At 43.2% G+C, this 17,226-nt stretch overlaps 1 protein-coding gene across 1 annotated transcript in view; it reads left to right on the top strand.

The window, feature by feature from the left end:
* DOHH (deoxyhypusine hydroxylase) overlaps positions 1-9,366 on the top strand; it is a 28,842-nt gene extending 19,476 nt beyond the window's left edge. The window contains exon 4 of the mRNA XM_068233885.1: positions 8,525-9,366. Within this exon, the coding sequence (XP_068089986.1) occupies positions 8,525-8,841 (317 nt within the window). The 3' untranslated portion in view covers positions 8,842-9,366. The remainder of the gene's footprint in view (positions 1-8,524) is intronic.
* Positions 9,367-17,226: the final 7,860 nt, after the last annotated feature.

The raw sequence follows: 17,226 nt of genomic DNA, 5'->3' as shown, positions 1-17,226 counted from the left end.
TTTCAGCTATATAGCTTTAAAAAAAATAATTATTGCATCATTCTCTAATATTTGCAGTTTACAAACTACTCTCTGCATTTTAAACTACGGAACAGAGCAGAGCTAATGACCCTTTGACCTCCCCGCAGTAAAATATTATCTGTCTTTCACTGATTCTTTGATGTGTATATATGCTTCAGAAAATAGCACTTAGCTCTCTGACTAAATTAGTCAGAGAGCTTAGTGAAACTCTTTTGCATGGATAACAAGTGAAGTTTCCTAACTTTTCCTGTACTGGAAGCAATATGAGACTCATGTTTGCTACTAATGTTCTATTTTGTAGCTGTACTACACACACAATTCATTATATCATAAGTTTATTTTCTTGTCAGATTCCCTTTAAAGGGAACCTGATGTGAAAAGTGTGGAGACTGCCTTCTTTATTCCCTTATAAACCGTGCCAGTTGCCTGGCAGTCTTGCTGAGCTTTTGGCTTCACTTGTTCTGAGTCACATATCTGAAACAAACATGCAGCCAGTGGAGTCTGATGAGTCAAAGCATCTGATCTGCAAGCTCATTCTGGACCAGTGGCTTGGAAGTATTAGAGGCAGAGCATCAGCATAGAAGTCTGGAAACTGGCATAGTTTGTGAGGAAATAAAGATTTCTCTCACTTCAGGTTGCCTTTAACCTGTAGGAGATTGGACCAGAATATATTCTAAGAAACATTATACAAAATAATATATACAGCATAATAATATATATACAGAATATTTTATTTTCACATAACAGTATGACAAGTCTTCTTTGACCAACATGTTCCACACTTATGAAATGGTGAATGCGTCTCTACAAAAGGTAACACAATAGACTAAGGCACAGTTTCCATTAACAAGTGGTTCCGTTGAGCACAGAACGAAGCGAATAGTTCAGACTCTGCTCTGTTTTCATTTTGCATCTGTGGCCAGATGCGTTATACCCTACGGGGCTGTGACAATGCATCTGGAAAATTGGAGCAGGTTCTAACTTTTTTTTTTAAACAAGTGGGAGTGGATGTTATTTTAAGCAATAGGATCTGGTTCCTGTGCTGAGCAGAGGAAGTGGATCCTATTTTGAGCAATTTGAGCTGGTACTTGTGCTGAGCAGAGCTTGCAAAAAACATACCCAACGGTAGGCCTAGGAAAAATTGAATTGAGCGATTTCTGTCTGAAATTGTGATTTTGATTCGCTTCACGATTTCCTTCAAATCAAGCTTTGTTCCCCCTCTGTGCCTCTCTGTCCCGTCTCTTTTTGCACCCTTTGTCTCTCTGTGCACCCTATGTGTCTCTTTGTGCCCCCTTTGTCTATTTCATCTGTGCCTCTCTCTGTGCCCACTTTGTCTCTCTCTTTACAACCCTTTTGTCTCTCTGTGCCCCCTCTGGGTCTCTCTCTGTGCCCCCTTTTTGTGCCCCTTTTTGTTTCTCTGTGCCTCCTGTGTCTATCACCGTACCCCAAGCTGCAGCAGTGCTTCACATACCTTCCAACACGAGTCTATCCATGCCCATCTATCCACTTTGCCTCCTGGAGGCTTTAATGCACGGCATACTTACTGTATGTCAACCAGGAAGTATGCCGTGCACAAGAGTCGGCAGACAGTGAGAGAGGACATACAGTTTTGGACTCGTGCGAAAGGTATGTCCAACACTGCCGATGCTGCAGGCCGCACTGGCCCCTTTTTCAAACTTCCCCCATGCAGAAATGATCACGGAAATCACTGCTTTGACGATTCCAAAATTGTGATCTTGGTGATCACAATTTTGGTTTAAATTCGATTTATCTTTCAGGCCTACCCAACGGGTATGCTTTTGCAACAAGTGGAAACAGAGCCTTAGTATGCTTTGAGTTTGTAAACCGTTTTTTCACCTTCCTAGTAATATGCATTTCGGGAAAAGTAGTTCTGTTGTACAATTACACCAGAGAACTGAAATCATACGGAAACTGGCTGGCTTGAACTACGCTATGTAATACGTTAAAATCAGCTGTTCTGTGTGCTGTTCTGGAAGCTTTCTCTGTTCCTACCTTGTACATTAAGATAACTGATCCCTATGCCGTTGTTATCGGTGTTTATTGCACAGTGGAACTGTTCTTACCTGACAATGTAGTGAAAAGACAGGAAAAGAAAATTTAAAGCAGCAGAGGGAGGGTGACAGGTGACTGTTTGTAATAGATTACACAGTGTGTCTCAAGCTTTTCCTAGAACGGATTGTTCAGACTACAGCTGTAACTTGGGGGGGGAGAGATCTATGGAGGTTTAAATTACCTAAAGCCTCCTTTAACAGGGCTGTGCCTGCAGACACTTGACTGGTGAAAATGGAGGTGAAATAATCCAAGACACTAATTCAGACTGCCATTGGGATACACTGTATGATGCATTGTGTCTGCCGCTGTTATTAACCAGTTCACGTTCAGGGGTTTTTACCCCTTAAAGCGGAATGAAACCCAGCATTTCTACTTTGCTCTAATAGATTATTTACAGCATATTATATACAACCAGCAGTTTTTTTATTTATTTTTTTACTTGAACAGCATTCAAAGGGTTAGCACAGGCGTTCAGGCAGCCATACACTGGTCGAATTCCACCAGATCAACCAGCAGATAGATGCCTCTGTGATCGAATCTGATCAAAGAGGGATCTATTGGCTGCCTACACTGCAAACAGATTTTGATTCGATTTCACTATGAAATCGATTCACAATATTGTGGAGCTGCTGCCGCCCCCACCATACATTACCTGAATTTTTTTTTGATTTTTTTTTTTGGGGGGGCCAGGGGACTAGAATGTAGTCCATAAAGTGACGGCCAGTGAGGCGCTCTGGATTTACAATATAGGAGGCGCCTACCTCTGGCATCTGCTGATGTCTGCAATTTCATGCAGATGCACTCACAAACCTTCCAGATAGTCTGCATGTGTTACTACCCTGTCACTGTGCTGTTTGTACAGGATGTATGCATTCTACATGCTTTGTTCCAGGAGATGGTGAAATATTTTTTTGTAAATTTATTTATTTATTATTATTTTTTTGCAGACTGCGGGGTAAAAAGTCATCTCCTCTTCGGCTCTGTCCACACCACCCATCGTACTACTGTAATCCACCACCACAGTAGGCTTTTAGATGACTTTATCTCCCCTTGTTCTGGTGGTGACAGTCGAGGTGTCATGGACTGTGCTGAGGAGACAGATATCTTTTTTGTCACGCCAGTGGAGAGCCAGTATTTTCCTCTTCTGCCTAGCAGTTTGTGTTTGGCATTTCCCGCCTGTTAGGCCTAACGGTGCTGTAGGTATCATTTTTATTTTTTATCAGAAATTCAAAAAGTTCAGGAAAACTGTAAAAATTATCTGTGGACACAGTAGCCTTTGTTTAGAAAAGGCTCAATCAAAGACAGCACAGAGGATGTCGCCGGTCCATATTTGCTGAAAGTGAGGTTGAATTGAGTCCCTTCACCGGTATAAAGAATAGTGTTCCAGATATATTAGGTTGCTGACTCACCGATCATGTAAGATTTCACACTAAAGCAGGCCCTCTTGAATGCGATGTACTGAATCCAACTCCGCCTCTCCTTGTAGGCCATCAGGTTTTCATCAAAACTTCTGTCCCTCTGTGGTACATAAATGTTTCAGAAGTTTTCCACTATCAGCTGATACACCTCCCAAATTTCTTTGAGCTTTGGCACAGGGTGGGTGGACTCATCGAAGGTGTCGTTGTCTGAAAAGTGCAAATATTTCATCACGAGTCCGAAACGGTAATCCGACATTACCGTGCCAAAGAAAGGGGTAGCCATTATCTTATTAGTTGACCAGTACCATTTCTGCAGGAGCTTCCCCACCACCCCCTGCAGAAAAGTTAGGCCGAATAAAAGCCACGTTCTCCTTAGTGACCGGCTCCCATGTTCTTCTCCTTGAAAAGCGCCCTTGTGGAGCAGCCAGTTATTGGCTGGCATAGCGGTTTGTCTCCACCACTATTTTTTTTTCAATGACAGCATCATTGAAAAAGAGCTGCAAGTAGGTCAGGGGGTTGTGCTCGCAGTCTACATTCAGGCCAAGCTCCCCACTAAAAGGGAAATGTGTGTGGGGGGGTGGCAGAGCCTGATTGGCGTTAATGAGGCACCAAATATGCACATCACTGACCTCAGGAGTGATGGAGTCGCTGTCGCTACCTGGGTCAAATGACAGATCTCCAGGTGTGTCGCTGTCACTCGAGTCTTCCATTGACCGCAGATCAGGATCGCTGTCCTCCATCAGCGTTTCCGGTGTGAGACACCTTGAGGCTGACGCCATAGTTTAATATGTGGTGTAATCTCTTTTAATTAAAAGTTTCTGAGCACAGAATTATTACACTTCCCACTGTGGCCCACCCTGCCATTAGGGTTGCAAAGGTATGAAAATCCACGGTATGACAACCGTAAAAAGAAATACCACGGTATGACTCTATCACGGTATACGGTATTACACAATTATTCTCATTTCAATTACCCTGAGCCTGCATGATCTGTGGCTGGAAATGCAACAGATTCTCTTTAAAAATGAGCTTCTCTGCCATGGTGGCAGTCAGGTCACAGGTGACATGGGGAGAGATCAAACACATTAGACTTTGACTATGGTAGGTATTAGATTGTGAGCTCCTCTGAGGACAGTCAGTGACATGACTATGTACTCTGCAGAAGATGTCAGTGCTATATAAATACATAATAATAATATGGTAGGACATTAGACTATGGTAGGATTAGATTGTGAGCTCCTATGAGGACAGTCAGTGACATATTTTTCAGACTATAAGACGCTCCGGATCATAAGACGCACCTAGGTTTAGAGGACAAAAATAAGGAAAAAATACATATATACAACCCTGGTGCATGTATGGTACAGGGGCGTCTTGTGGAGCTTCTCCCAAGTTTGATAAATCTCCATAATCTCCCAGTTACAGTAATTCCTTCCCCAGTTACAGTAATCCCTTAATTGAGGCAAAAACTGGAGGTGTTGCAATATAACAGCAATATCTGTTGCAGCGTTTACTTGTCTGCCTGCTGCATATCTATTGCTGACATGCTAGGTGAAGGGTGGGTGAGTGAGCGAGTGTAGTCTGTATATTTGTGTGTGTGTGTGTGTGTGTGTGTGTGTGTGTGTGTGTGTGTGTGTGTATGTATGTATATAGTGTGTATGTATATAGTGTGTGTGTGTGTGTATAGTGTGCGTGTGTGTGTGTATGTATATAGTGTGTGTGTGTGTGTGTGTATATGTACAGTATATAGTGTGTGTGTGTGTGTGTGTGTGTGTGTATATCTGTGCGTTGTGTATGTATATCTGTGTAGTATATGAGCTGGGGGGGTCGTGCGTGCGTGTGCGTTTTGCTTGTGTCTGTATGTGCTGGATTTTCTACCTCCTCTGCAAGTTTTAAAAGCAAGTTGATGATGGGCACATTGACCTCTACCTACTAGCCACTCATTTCTCAAAGCATCGGTAAAAAAGGTGTGTGTAGATGTAGCAGCTCTTACTTGCTGTATGTCGGGTGAGGGGAGAGATAGCACTGAGGAATGTAGCAGCGTGCACGGAGAGGCTGTCAGCTGTCTGCAGGAAGATTTAGCAGCTTTTACCAGCCTGCCCACTGCCTATATCGCGCTGTAATGTCGGGTGAAGGTAGGAAGAGAGAGTGGAGGAATGTAGCAACTTTAACTGAGAGGCTGTCTGATCGAAGATTTAGCAGCGTTTACTTGCCTGTCAGCTGCCGATGTAACTCTGTAATGTCGGGTGAATGGAGAGGATCTGAGCGGGCTGTTATAGTAGCTGTGTGCACGGAGAGGCTGTGAGCTCAGGCAGACAAGATGATTCCTGCAGACTGTCTAATGCCAACTTGCCGTGTGAAGAGAGAGAGCTGAGCGGCGAGTGTAGCAGCAGCTATAATAGCCAGCTCAGATCCTCTCCATTCACCCGAAATTACAGCGTTACATCGGCAGCTGACAGGAAAGTAAAAGCTGCTAAATCTTCGCTCAGACAGCCTCTCAGTTAAAGCTGCTACATTCCTCCACTCTCTCTTCCTACCTTCACCCGACATTACAGCGCGATATAGGCAGTGGGCAGGCTGGTAAAAGCTGCTAAATCTTCCTGCTGACAGCCTCTCGGTGCATGCTGCAATACTAGCCCGCTCAGCTCCTCTCCATTTACCCAAGATTAGGCAGCGGACAGGCAAATAAAACATATTGGATCTCCTCCCTGCAGACGTAGCTTTCAGCCTTTCCCTCTGACACGCTCAGGCAATAGCAAAGTCCAAATTTTGTAGCATTCGGTCTATAAGACGTACTCGCTTTTTCCACCCTATTGGGAGGGATAAAAAGTGCGTCTTATAGTCCGAAAAATACGGTAACTATAAACGTTAAAAAATCTTTACTGAAGCATTGTAAAATAAATACATCATAATCTTAATACAGGTCAGAGAGAAGGAAGGGAAATACACAGCAACCTGTGAGAGAAGGCAGGTAGTGACAGTAATGCTGGGAATACACGGGTCGTTTTTTCCGCTCGATTCCCCACTCGATCTATTTTGGCGCTTGATTCTCTACTCTATTCTCTTCTGCTCGTTTTTCTTATCCGTTTCCATTCACTTCTATCAGGAATCGAGCGGCAAAACTATCGAATGTGAGAGCGGCAAAACTATCGAATGGGAGAAACTCTACATCCTACTGGGGGAAGAGGAAAAAACTGTGCAAATAGTTGCCCGATATGTCACTGCCTGCCACCAACTGAGAGGAACATGATACCACATGGACTGTATAACCCCTATACCTATGAACTGAATATCTAAGCCATCCCTTACATCCTCCACATGGACTGTATCTCTATATCCTTCCCTCATTCCCCCCCGATGTTAATGTTTTGTTTTGCTTTGGCAATGCTAAATGTATTCGGTCCTGCCAATAAAGCATTTTGGATTTGTAGGAGGGACAGATGCTGAAAAATGTGTGAGTCAGAGGAGAATGAATGAATGAGTGAGAGATGTCTGGTCCAGTTCAGCAGGGCAGGGGTTAAAGCACTGGGAAGGGGGGTTCAAGAAGGAGGGAGGGTGAGAGGAGCATATGGGATGTAGAAAAGCAAAGCAGGACGATAACCGGGCAGCCAGTCGCAGGAACTTCCAGCGGCAGGTTAGCTTGCTTATGTAAATATAGTGCAGACCTTCCACCGTGCTTCAGTGACTCTGCTTCTGTTACTGGAACATGCACCAAGAAACAGCTCATCTCTCCCCCACCTCCTGTGCAGCTCTGTCATCTTAGAATCTCTGCAGCTGATAAATTCACATCTGCTTGCTTGCATTCTGGTGTCTGGCACTTTCAAACAAGCAGGGAATGAGAAGGGGCGGCGCTCATCCTTAGAGCAGGAAGCTCTACAGTGCTGTAATGTGAGCTCCATCGGCATGTTTTAGCTGTTAACATGATTGGAACGGATCTCCCTGCTAATTGTTTAATAACACGGCGATGTCGCCCTGGGCACTAAATGCAGCTCAGAAGCGCCTCTTGCCAGGAGCGCTCTGCGTGTGCGTTCCAGCTGTGGCCAGGAGCTCTGTGCAAATGCGCTCCAGCCACGGCATCATGTCCTGTCCGGCGCATCACCATCTGCCGCCAGTCAGTAAGCTTTGGGAGCTTGCTTTTCTAATGGAGGGAGATGGAGAGCAGGGCAGTGGCGGGGATGATGCGGAAGTCGGCGAAAGCATTACAAAAAAATGGTATTTCGAGAATCTGCATTGTATGATTACCATGCACATTGAAACCGCGATATACCGGTATACCGTGACAAACCTACTGCTCATATAACCCCCCCCCCCCCCCCCCCCCCGAGTACATTTGAAATCGGTGCCGGTAGACTTGGGCGCAGGATACAGCCAGTATATGGCTGATCCTGTTTCTGCACAAGTCCGGGCCATTTTAATTACTATTCCCCCTTCATGCCGCCATGGACAGTGGGGGAATGAAATAATTCGGCTTCCAGCGATTGCTGGAGGCCGAATTATTGTATTTTTTACGCAACCTTGGCTCCGTCTTCTGACGGAGCCGACGTTACTCACTGAGCGCTGCAATAGGAATGATTCCTATTGTAGCCTATGGAGGCGCCGGCTGCGCCCAAATCTAGCAGCGCTGAAAAGCACTGCTCCGCCCCCCATCCCATGCATATATAACGTCCTGTAATCCTTGTCTCACTCCGAACATGACCCATCACTGCCTACACCCTCCTGTGACCACATTTGGTTTATAATATACCCAACCCTCCTGTGGTCTCAGGTTGTGAAGCATGGAAGAGCCTTTTTTTTTCCATGCACAACAGGTTCCTCATGTGTAAGGAAGGTGGACACCCTGCCAGCTAAGGTCTTCAATGACATGGAGCACATTGTGCTGCACGGTGGTCTGATGGCCATGGTTCCCCTGAGAGACTGTGTCTGACTCACAAGTTAACTCAATCTAATTATCAGAAAATATACAACTGAATGGTTTGTTCTAATGAAACTTTTTTTCCCTTTTTTTGGTACAGGCTTAAAATGTGGAAGCTCTCTCTTCCGTCATGAAATTGGATATGTTTTGGGTCAAATGCAGCATGAAGCAGCAATCCCCGGGCTTGCAGCAGCGCTGGCGGAGATGGAAGAGAATCCAATGGTGCGTCATGAGTGTGCTGAGGCCTTGGGCTCTATTGCCCGTGAAGACTGTTTGATAGCACTTAGGAAATACACTAGTGATGCGGAACAAGTGGTGAGAGAGAGCTGTGAGGTGGCTTTGGACATGTATGACTATGAGAACAGTGGGGATTTCCAGTATGCAAATGGCCTTCACCAAATTCAAGAAACCTCATAAAATTTGGAGCCAACTTTATTTCACAATACTAGGTTTCTTTTCCTGGAATGTATTTTGCCTTTAATATGGTTTATTCATTGTAACTGTAGACTGTTGGATTCTAGCAAGACTGTGCTTCTAGCATTGGCCAATGTTTCAAGAAGACATCGTATGTAGGGATAATAGAAATGGTGTCTGCATTGAAAATTCACATGGACATGTTTTCAAATTTAGTTAAAAAATAACTACTTCCCTTTGAAATTTTTAATAATTATAAATAAACTGGCATGATGTGATCAATCAGTAGCCAGTAATTCTGAGTCGATTCAGAATTATGCAAATATATGCAGCTTGAAAACGGACTAATTGAATCCCACCAAGGTGGAAATTGGTCGATTTTCAAGCTGCATAAGTTTGCATAACTGAATCACAGTGTTTTACTTCAGCTAATATCTGGAAATATGCCTGAATATGGGGTTTAGTTCCCTGAAAGCTTGCAGAATGTAACTTTATCAGTTAGCCATTAAAAGTATTTACTTTACAAAACGTTGTTTTTTCTAACTTCATACGTTTGTGTATTACATTTGCATAATCCTGTATCATAGGTCTTATTTTCCAGTGCTGTGGAGTCAGTCAGAGCAATTTTTCAGTACCTGGAGTCGGAATTAGGAAAAAAAAATGCACCGACGACTCATACATTTAAACTGTAATTTAAAGAGAAAATATGATAAAATGTTCTATTTCTCAAATAATCGTATTCATCAAATATATACAGTAATACTGTGCTTAGTCCACAGAAATGAAATAAACCAATCAAAAAAGTTACTTTTGTGCTGCTGCAATAAAGCAGTAACCGTATTTTTAAAGTCATATATCTAATTGTGAATACATCTGATGTGTACACTCTTTTGTAACATATCAGATGTATTCACAATCGGATATGTATAACATCTATGCTGTAAGAACAAAGCTTGATGTGTAGTTGTCACTAATAGGGATGGTCAATGAGATGCAAATAATTCTGCTTTGATGCAGTTTTATGCAAATTTTGTGTGCAAATGCATGTACTCTGTTTTCTCGTGAAATAATGAATTTGATGTTCAAATTGGGTTTGGTGATTACGGATTAAGTCAGGGCTGGTTCACACTTGGATGCTTTTCAGCGCTCCTGCTAATGTTTCCCTATGGCATCATTCTCACTGCAGCGTTTGCGATTTGTATAAATTGCAAACGTGCTGCTTGCAGCGCTTTGGGAGCAATTGCGTTCTTTTGAATGGGAATCGCAATGCAAATCGAAACAAAATTGCAGTTGCGATTTGCGTTCCGAGTGTGAACTAGTCCTTACACAGTAGTAGATATAGCGCTTTTCTCCCATAGGACTCAAAGCGCTTAGGCTCTCTCAGATTCAGTAATTGGTAGTAGGATGAATTATTCACACAACAAAAGTTATATTTCTGCAACTGCCAAACTGAACAGGTGGGTTTTCAGTCTGGATTTAAACACGTTCAGGGATGGAGCTGTCCTGATCTGCTGAGGTAAGGAGTTCCAAAATGTAGGGGCAGCATGACAGAAGGCTCTGGGACCAAAAGTGGACACTGGGTATGACTAGCTTAATAGAACCTGTGGATCTGAGATTGCAGGGATTACTATGCAGCTGTAAGATTTCTTTCATGTATCCAGGGCCTAGATTATTTAGTGATTTAAATGTCAGTAGGCTGGTCTTGAATAGGACCCTCCATTTTATAGGTAGCCAGTGAAGGGAGTGCAGGGCTGGCACTATGTGGCAGTGACGGGGTTGGTTGGTTGGCAGCAGTACTGGCAGCAGTATTCTGTATCAGCTCTAGGCGGTACGAGTCCTTTTTTGGAAGGCCAGTGTAAAGAGCATTGCAGTAGTCCAGCCGGAAAGTAATGAAGGCATGAACTAAGGTTGGTAGATCTTCTGGGGCGGATGAGGTGCTTGATTTTTTGAGACGTTCTTCAGGTGAAAATAGGATGATTTCACCACAGCAGAGATGTGAGTTCTGACGTTTAAAACCCCATCAACAGGCTACGCACATGATCAGAGCTGTGTAGATCTGTACCCCAGTGGTGAAGACTGCAAGTTAAGGTGTTTTGTTGTCGAGCTGCCCTCCGATCAGAAGGACTTCAATTTTTTCTGACTTTAGTTTCAGCCAGTTGTCACTCATCCATTTCTGTAGCTCGCCTAAGCAGGCGTTTATAGTTGAAGTACGCTCTGTCACACCAGGCTTGAAGGAAAGATATAGTTGGGTGTCATCAGCATAGCAGTGGTATGTCAGGAGTCAGGCCATGTTTTTGGATTAGTTTTCCAAGCGGTAACATATATATTGTGAAAAGCAGGGGAGAAAGGATTGAGCCCTGAGGCACCCCATACTTAAGTGGTACAGAGGTCGACAGAAAGGGCCCCATAGTAGTGGCAGGATGGTGTAATGGTTAAGGGCTCTGCCTCTGACACAGGAGACCAGGGTTCGAATCTCGGCTCTGCCTGCTCAGTAAGCCAGCACCTATTCAGTAGGAGACCTTAGGCAAGTCTCCCTAACACTGCTACTGCCTATAGAGCGCATACTAGTGGCTGCAGCTCTGGCGCTTTGAGTCCGCCAGGAGAAAAGCGCGATATAAATGTTATTTGTCTTGTCATAGACACTTTTTGGGTCCTGTCACGTAAGAAGGATTGGAACCACTGAAGAACTATGCCATCAATGCCGCAGTATTCCTGTAGCCTGCTTATCAAGATGTCATGGTCAACTGTATCAAAGGCTGCAGAAAGGTCTAGCAGTATCAGGATGGAGCACTCTCCTCTGTCTCTTGCCATGAGCAGGTGGTTGCATATTTGGATGAGGGCAGTTTCAGTGCTGTGATGTTTCCTGAAGCCAGACTGGAATGGGTCAGAACTGTTGTTTTGTAGGATTTTCTAGTTGGAGGTATACAGCTATTTCAATTGGCTTATCCCAGAAAGGGAAGGTTAGAGATAAGTCTGTAGCTGGTCATTGCATCTGGGTCCAGGGAGGGTTTTTTGAAGAGAGGCCTGATGATTGCTTCCTTCAGTAAAGCAGGAAATATCCCTGATTGTAAGGAACCGTTTACAAGTTTGAGGAATACCAGTACAAACAGGTTGGGGCAGTTCTACATGAACTGTGTTGGGGCAGGATCCAGGTCACAGGTAGTTTGACGGAGATGAAGGAGGATGCTTGATGTGACTTCTTCATCAATTTCTTTGAAGTTTGACCAGTTGACTCTGCTAATGGTTTTCAGCGCTATATTGGGTTCAGATGCTGTAAGTTGAATGGCGGACCTTATAGTGGAGACTTTGAGAAGAAATGGGCAGATTAGTCACAGAGATCCTTTGAAGACTGGATATTATGTTTTTGACATGCCGAGTTGCAGAGTTTTTCCACTGTGCGGAACAGTTGTGCTGGGAATACACGGTTCGTTTTTGCCTTTGTTTAAACCTTAGTTTCGATTGTGCCTTTTGTCCTTTTCGATCCCGAAATAATCGGTCATACGGTTAATATCACCACCCACGGTTTCGTTTTTTTTTTCGATTCTGATGGTTTCGTTTTTCCAATGATCGAAGGCTGCAAAGAAACGAAACGAAAATCCCTTTTTACAGGGACGGACTAGCATAAACGAATATATAATCGATCTGAACAGCCATCAAGCCTACCAATGGCTCGATTAGATGGATAAAGAGAGATAATATCAAACATGTTCGATCACTAGTCGTTCGTTTTTGGGGTCTATTAATCGAAACTATAATGAGATTATGACTATTTTCACATACGTTTTCAACACTCGATTCGTTTACCGAACGAATCGAAGGTTTAAACGAAGGCAAAAACGAACCGTGTATTCCCAGCATTGGGCTGGTTTGTTAACTGCATTTGCAATCTCATGTGATAGAAAGGATGACTTTTTCTCAGTGATTACCTTTTGGTAGTTCAAGTAGAGGATTAAAGCATGTTTGTCTTCTGGGGACTGAGACTTGCGCCACAGTCTTTCAAGTTTTCAGCCTTGTCTTTTCAGCTCTTTTATAGACCACTGTGCATGATGGTGTGGAGTAAGATATTTGGTGCACAGAGGAGCAATGGTCTCAAAGGTGGTGTACACACATTTGTTGAATTTAAACACCAGAGTATCAGGGTCCAAGCTGGAGTCGGTCAATTAATCAAAGCTGAGGTTAACTCGGATATGTTGTGGTGTTAGCCCTTTTAAGCGGCGATATTTTATTTGGTTCTTGAACTGGTTTTTGATAACTGGTATTGAGAGGGAGAAGTGGATAGTGTGATGGTCTGACCAGACAACAGGATTAATTTCCAGTCTGATTGACAGACAAATATGGAATATAAGGTCCAGAGTGTGACCTTTCTTGTACATATGCACTCCCCGCAGAGCTGTTGTAAATCTATTTAGAATGTTGTGCACATTAAATGCAGAGGTGTTCAGATCGTGCATGAAGAATGTGTAATAGAAACAGAATCCCCTCATTCTCCTGCAGAGTACCTGCACATCACTCTTAGATGCTGGTTACCACAGCAACGGACAACAATAGGTGTCCGTAGCTGTGCCAGCTTCAAATCAGGGGTCCTTAGCGAGCAGCGTGGAACTATAGAGCCGTACAGCGCTGTGTTGCGCTGTACGGCTGCTGCAGCCTGCAAAGAGCTCGAGTCGGGAGTTGGCTGTTATAAGTTGGGATAAACCTATCTGAGCGGACCCGGGGGGGGGGGGGGGAGAGATATATAACGGCAACATGGAGAGCAGTTACAGTGCCTCCTATCACACAGTGGTTTATGCTGAATCGGCGTCAGAAAGGTAAATCTACCCGACGTGACTCCTAGCTATATATGTGTACTGTCAGTGTAATAAATCCTTTCCATCAGCCACAATACTTATCATTAACATTGGTATACATACAAATCTTTATGTTAAAGGATGTAAAATGAAGAATTTAACCATAGTGCCCCTTAAACTACGTTTACAAAAACACATCTCTACTGTTAAAATTGTTTTTTTGTTTGCCCAATATATTGTTTTTTGCAAGGACATTCTAATAAATAGATAACCCCCTTTGTCTGACAATTTATAAAATCTCTAATTTCATATGACTTACCAGTCTTTGTGCTTGTAAACATTTTGCTCATAGTCATCCATGGGCATATGGAACATGTTCCGCATCTATGGCTTCCCTTAAGATGCGACACATTGTTTTCTCTAGAAAAGTGGCTTCGGCTTAGAATATTTTTGAGGGTGGGTGCCCTTTTAGCTGTAATGCTCGGGTGGTCGGTGATGCGTTTCTTGATAAGCTTATCATTCTGTAAGATGTTCCAGTGCCTGTCCAGGGCTTTATAAATCTCTTTCCATGCGTTGTTATAGGGTGTGACAAATCGTGTTAACCTATTTTGGGTCTTGGTTTTGGGATTGGGTACAAGTAATCCTTCCCTAGGTGTTGCTTTTGCCCTTCTTATTGCTGTTTCGAGACATTTACGAGGGTACCCTCTCTTTTGAAATCTTTTCCGCATTTCCTTACTTTCCATTTTGAATATCTAATCTGTTGAGCAGTTTCTCCTGAGGCGTATGAATTGGCCTGTTGGGATGTTCAATTTTAAGTTTTTCGTATGATGAGAATCAAAGCTCAACAGGCTATTGGCCGCTGTGGGTTTTCTAAAAATTGTTGTCTGTATATTCCCAATAGGGTTCTTCCACATTTTGATATCCAAAAACTCAACCTCCCTCTCAGAGATCTGGTATGTCAATTTGATATTTAAATTATTATCATTTAGGGCATCCAGGAATTCACGACAGACGGATGCGTGCCCCTGCCAAAAGATCAACAGGTTGTCGATGAAGCGATACCACCCCAAGATGTGGGGGTGGTACCGCTCCATCGACTCTCCCCACACCATCTCTCTCTCCCACCACCCCAAAAACAGGTTTGCCACTGCCGGTGCGCATTTAATGCCCATGGCAACCCCTCTTGTCTGTAAAAAAATATTGGTGATCAAAAAGAAAAAGTTTCTGGTTAGTATAAATTCAAGTAATTCCAGTAAAAATTGGTTTCTTTCCTGATTAGTTGTACTGTCCATCTGCAGGAAATACTTTACAGCTCTGATACCCTCCATGTGGCCAATGTTGGAGTATAGTGACTCCACATCACACGTGACCAAAAGAACATCCTCTGGAAGACATAGATTGTTGTCTCTAGACAAAAGATCACCTGTGTCCCTTATATAGGACTCCAAGCTTGTAACATATGGCTGGAGAAAAAAGTCAACATACTGACTGCATTTCTCACTTAGACCCCCTATGCCTGAAGTTATTGGTCTACCAGGTGGGTGCTCCTGATTCTTATGTACCTTCGGTAACATATAGAAGGTTGGTGTTATTGGCCATTCATTCCACATAAATCTGTACTCATTTGTATTTATGATATTCAGATCCAAGGCCTCCTGCAGGATCATCCTGAGTTCCCCTTGATATGTTTTCATTGGATTATTTCTCAGTTTTTCTGTAAAAATTGGTGTCTCCTAGCTGTCTTTCGGCTTCTTTTAAATACATGGAGGTGGGCCAGATCACCACGTGATCTCTTGCCTTATTATCGCCAGCATGATCTTAGTGAATTGAGGCCATTGTCAGTTTAATAAGATTCACTGGAACCCCATATCAGCCGGGTTCAGGTGCATAGACCTGCCCCCTTGCGGAAAATGTCCCTGGTATTTTCTGTATAAGATATAGAAAAGGTAGAGGCCTTTTCTGCAAGGTGGCAGGGCTACACACTGGGACCCAGCTGATATGGGACTCTGGTGAATCTTATTATACAGACATGCTGGGGCATTCTGCTGAAGGAAGCCCCAGGTATGTATACCCTTTTTTTTTTTTTTCTTCTTATTCTTCTTAATTTATATCCCCCGGTCTCAGGTTTACTAAGGGTGAGTAAACATAGCAGAATTGGTGTTTTTCAGGATGCAGTGTGAGGCCTGGGACACACTAGGAGTGTCTTTCTAAGTGCTTGTGATTTCTAAAGCTCTAGCAATTGTTATCTTATAGGTGTAATCCCACTTGAGGGATGTGTTTGTGTTGTTTTGTATTTTTTTTTATCCCCCATAGCATTACATTAGCAAGAGCTTTTCAAGTCACAACGCTTAGAAAAAGCTCTTGCAGTGTGAACCAGGCCTAAGTGAAAGCACGGAAGAGAGACGTCCTAACTGTAAAGACTCTTAAACACACTAGATAAAATTCTGCTGTAGCAGCTGGTAGCAACTGCCTCTGCCGAGAATCTAGCGTGTACTGCCTTCTGTACACTTTGGCCTGTGATCATCCTGGTAGATTGTAAAAAATTTTCTTTTTTTTAAATAGTACCAGAGATGACATGTGACATGATGAAATAGACCTGTGTATATACAGTGACAAGCATGCAGACACTTGTGCTGTGCTACTTTTCTTTTTTTCCCCTGCTTGAAAGAGATTATAATTAGTTATGGAACTGACAGTTTTTCTCCAGTCAGGACTCAGTCCTCTCACTGATAATAAATTACAGCTATAAAACACTTTCCTAAGCAGATACCTGGGCTTTTTACTGTGAGAGGAAAATATAAAAAGGTCAATAGTTCATGTGTTTTCACTCCGGGACTCTTAAGACACTGCAATTGAGCGGAGACTATGAAACATTAAATCTGCTTTCTAAATGTTTATAGATAAAATAAAACCTTGGACTTTTTTAATGGGTCTTTGGGGAGAAGAACTCTAGTCTACTGTCCTTTTTAGGTAGTGTGGCAGGCAGTCAATAACTTTATGCATACAAAGCAATCTTGGTATCTTCTTTTGATGTGAGTCATATATCAGCTGTGTTTTCTACATCTTGTCAGCATACTGGAACCAAGTCTGAATAGATGGTATCAACGTGATTCAAAAGTTCTTGCTTTTACTGATGACTAATATGGTACAATACTCTACCTTTTGTTACTTTACCAATCTCTAGGGCCTCATTTCTTTGTAAAGATAATCTTCCGTTTTCCTTTAATATGTGGGCCTCTGCTGTCAACAAAATGCTTAACTAGAAAAGCTGATATATCTACATAGGAACAGTCCTGCTAAATTTGAGAAGATCTGTGCACCCTGGCTAGATATTCCTGGGCTGGCTGAGTGGGAACTTGTCAAAGATAGCCTGGGCCTTTAAAGCAAAGTTGAGAGAATCTCAGGAGAAAGTCAGATACTTTACCTTGGTAGAGGTAAGCCTCTGGATCCTCTGAAAATTTCCCACATCCTACTCCTGACCACCAATTTAATGCTGGGACCCTCTAGAAGTTTGCAGTTGTGCTCTCTCTCTCTGTGAACGAGCGTGGCCACAGGGCGCCTTGCGTCTGCGCAGTAGCACTGAGCCACTCAGGCTCCGCAA

Source organism: Hyperolius riggenbachi, chromosome 1 (assembly GCF_040937935.1).
Source record: "Hyperolius riggenbachi isolate aHypRig1 chromosome 1, aHypRig1.pri, whole genome shotgun sequence".
NCBI classification, from domain to species: domain Eukaryota; kingdom Metazoa; phylum Chordata; class Amphibia; order Anura; family Hyperoliidae; genus Hyperolius; species Hyperolius riggenbachi.
Note: the sequence above shows the minus strand (reverse complement) of the source record. Positions and strands in the feature narration are given on the sequence as shown.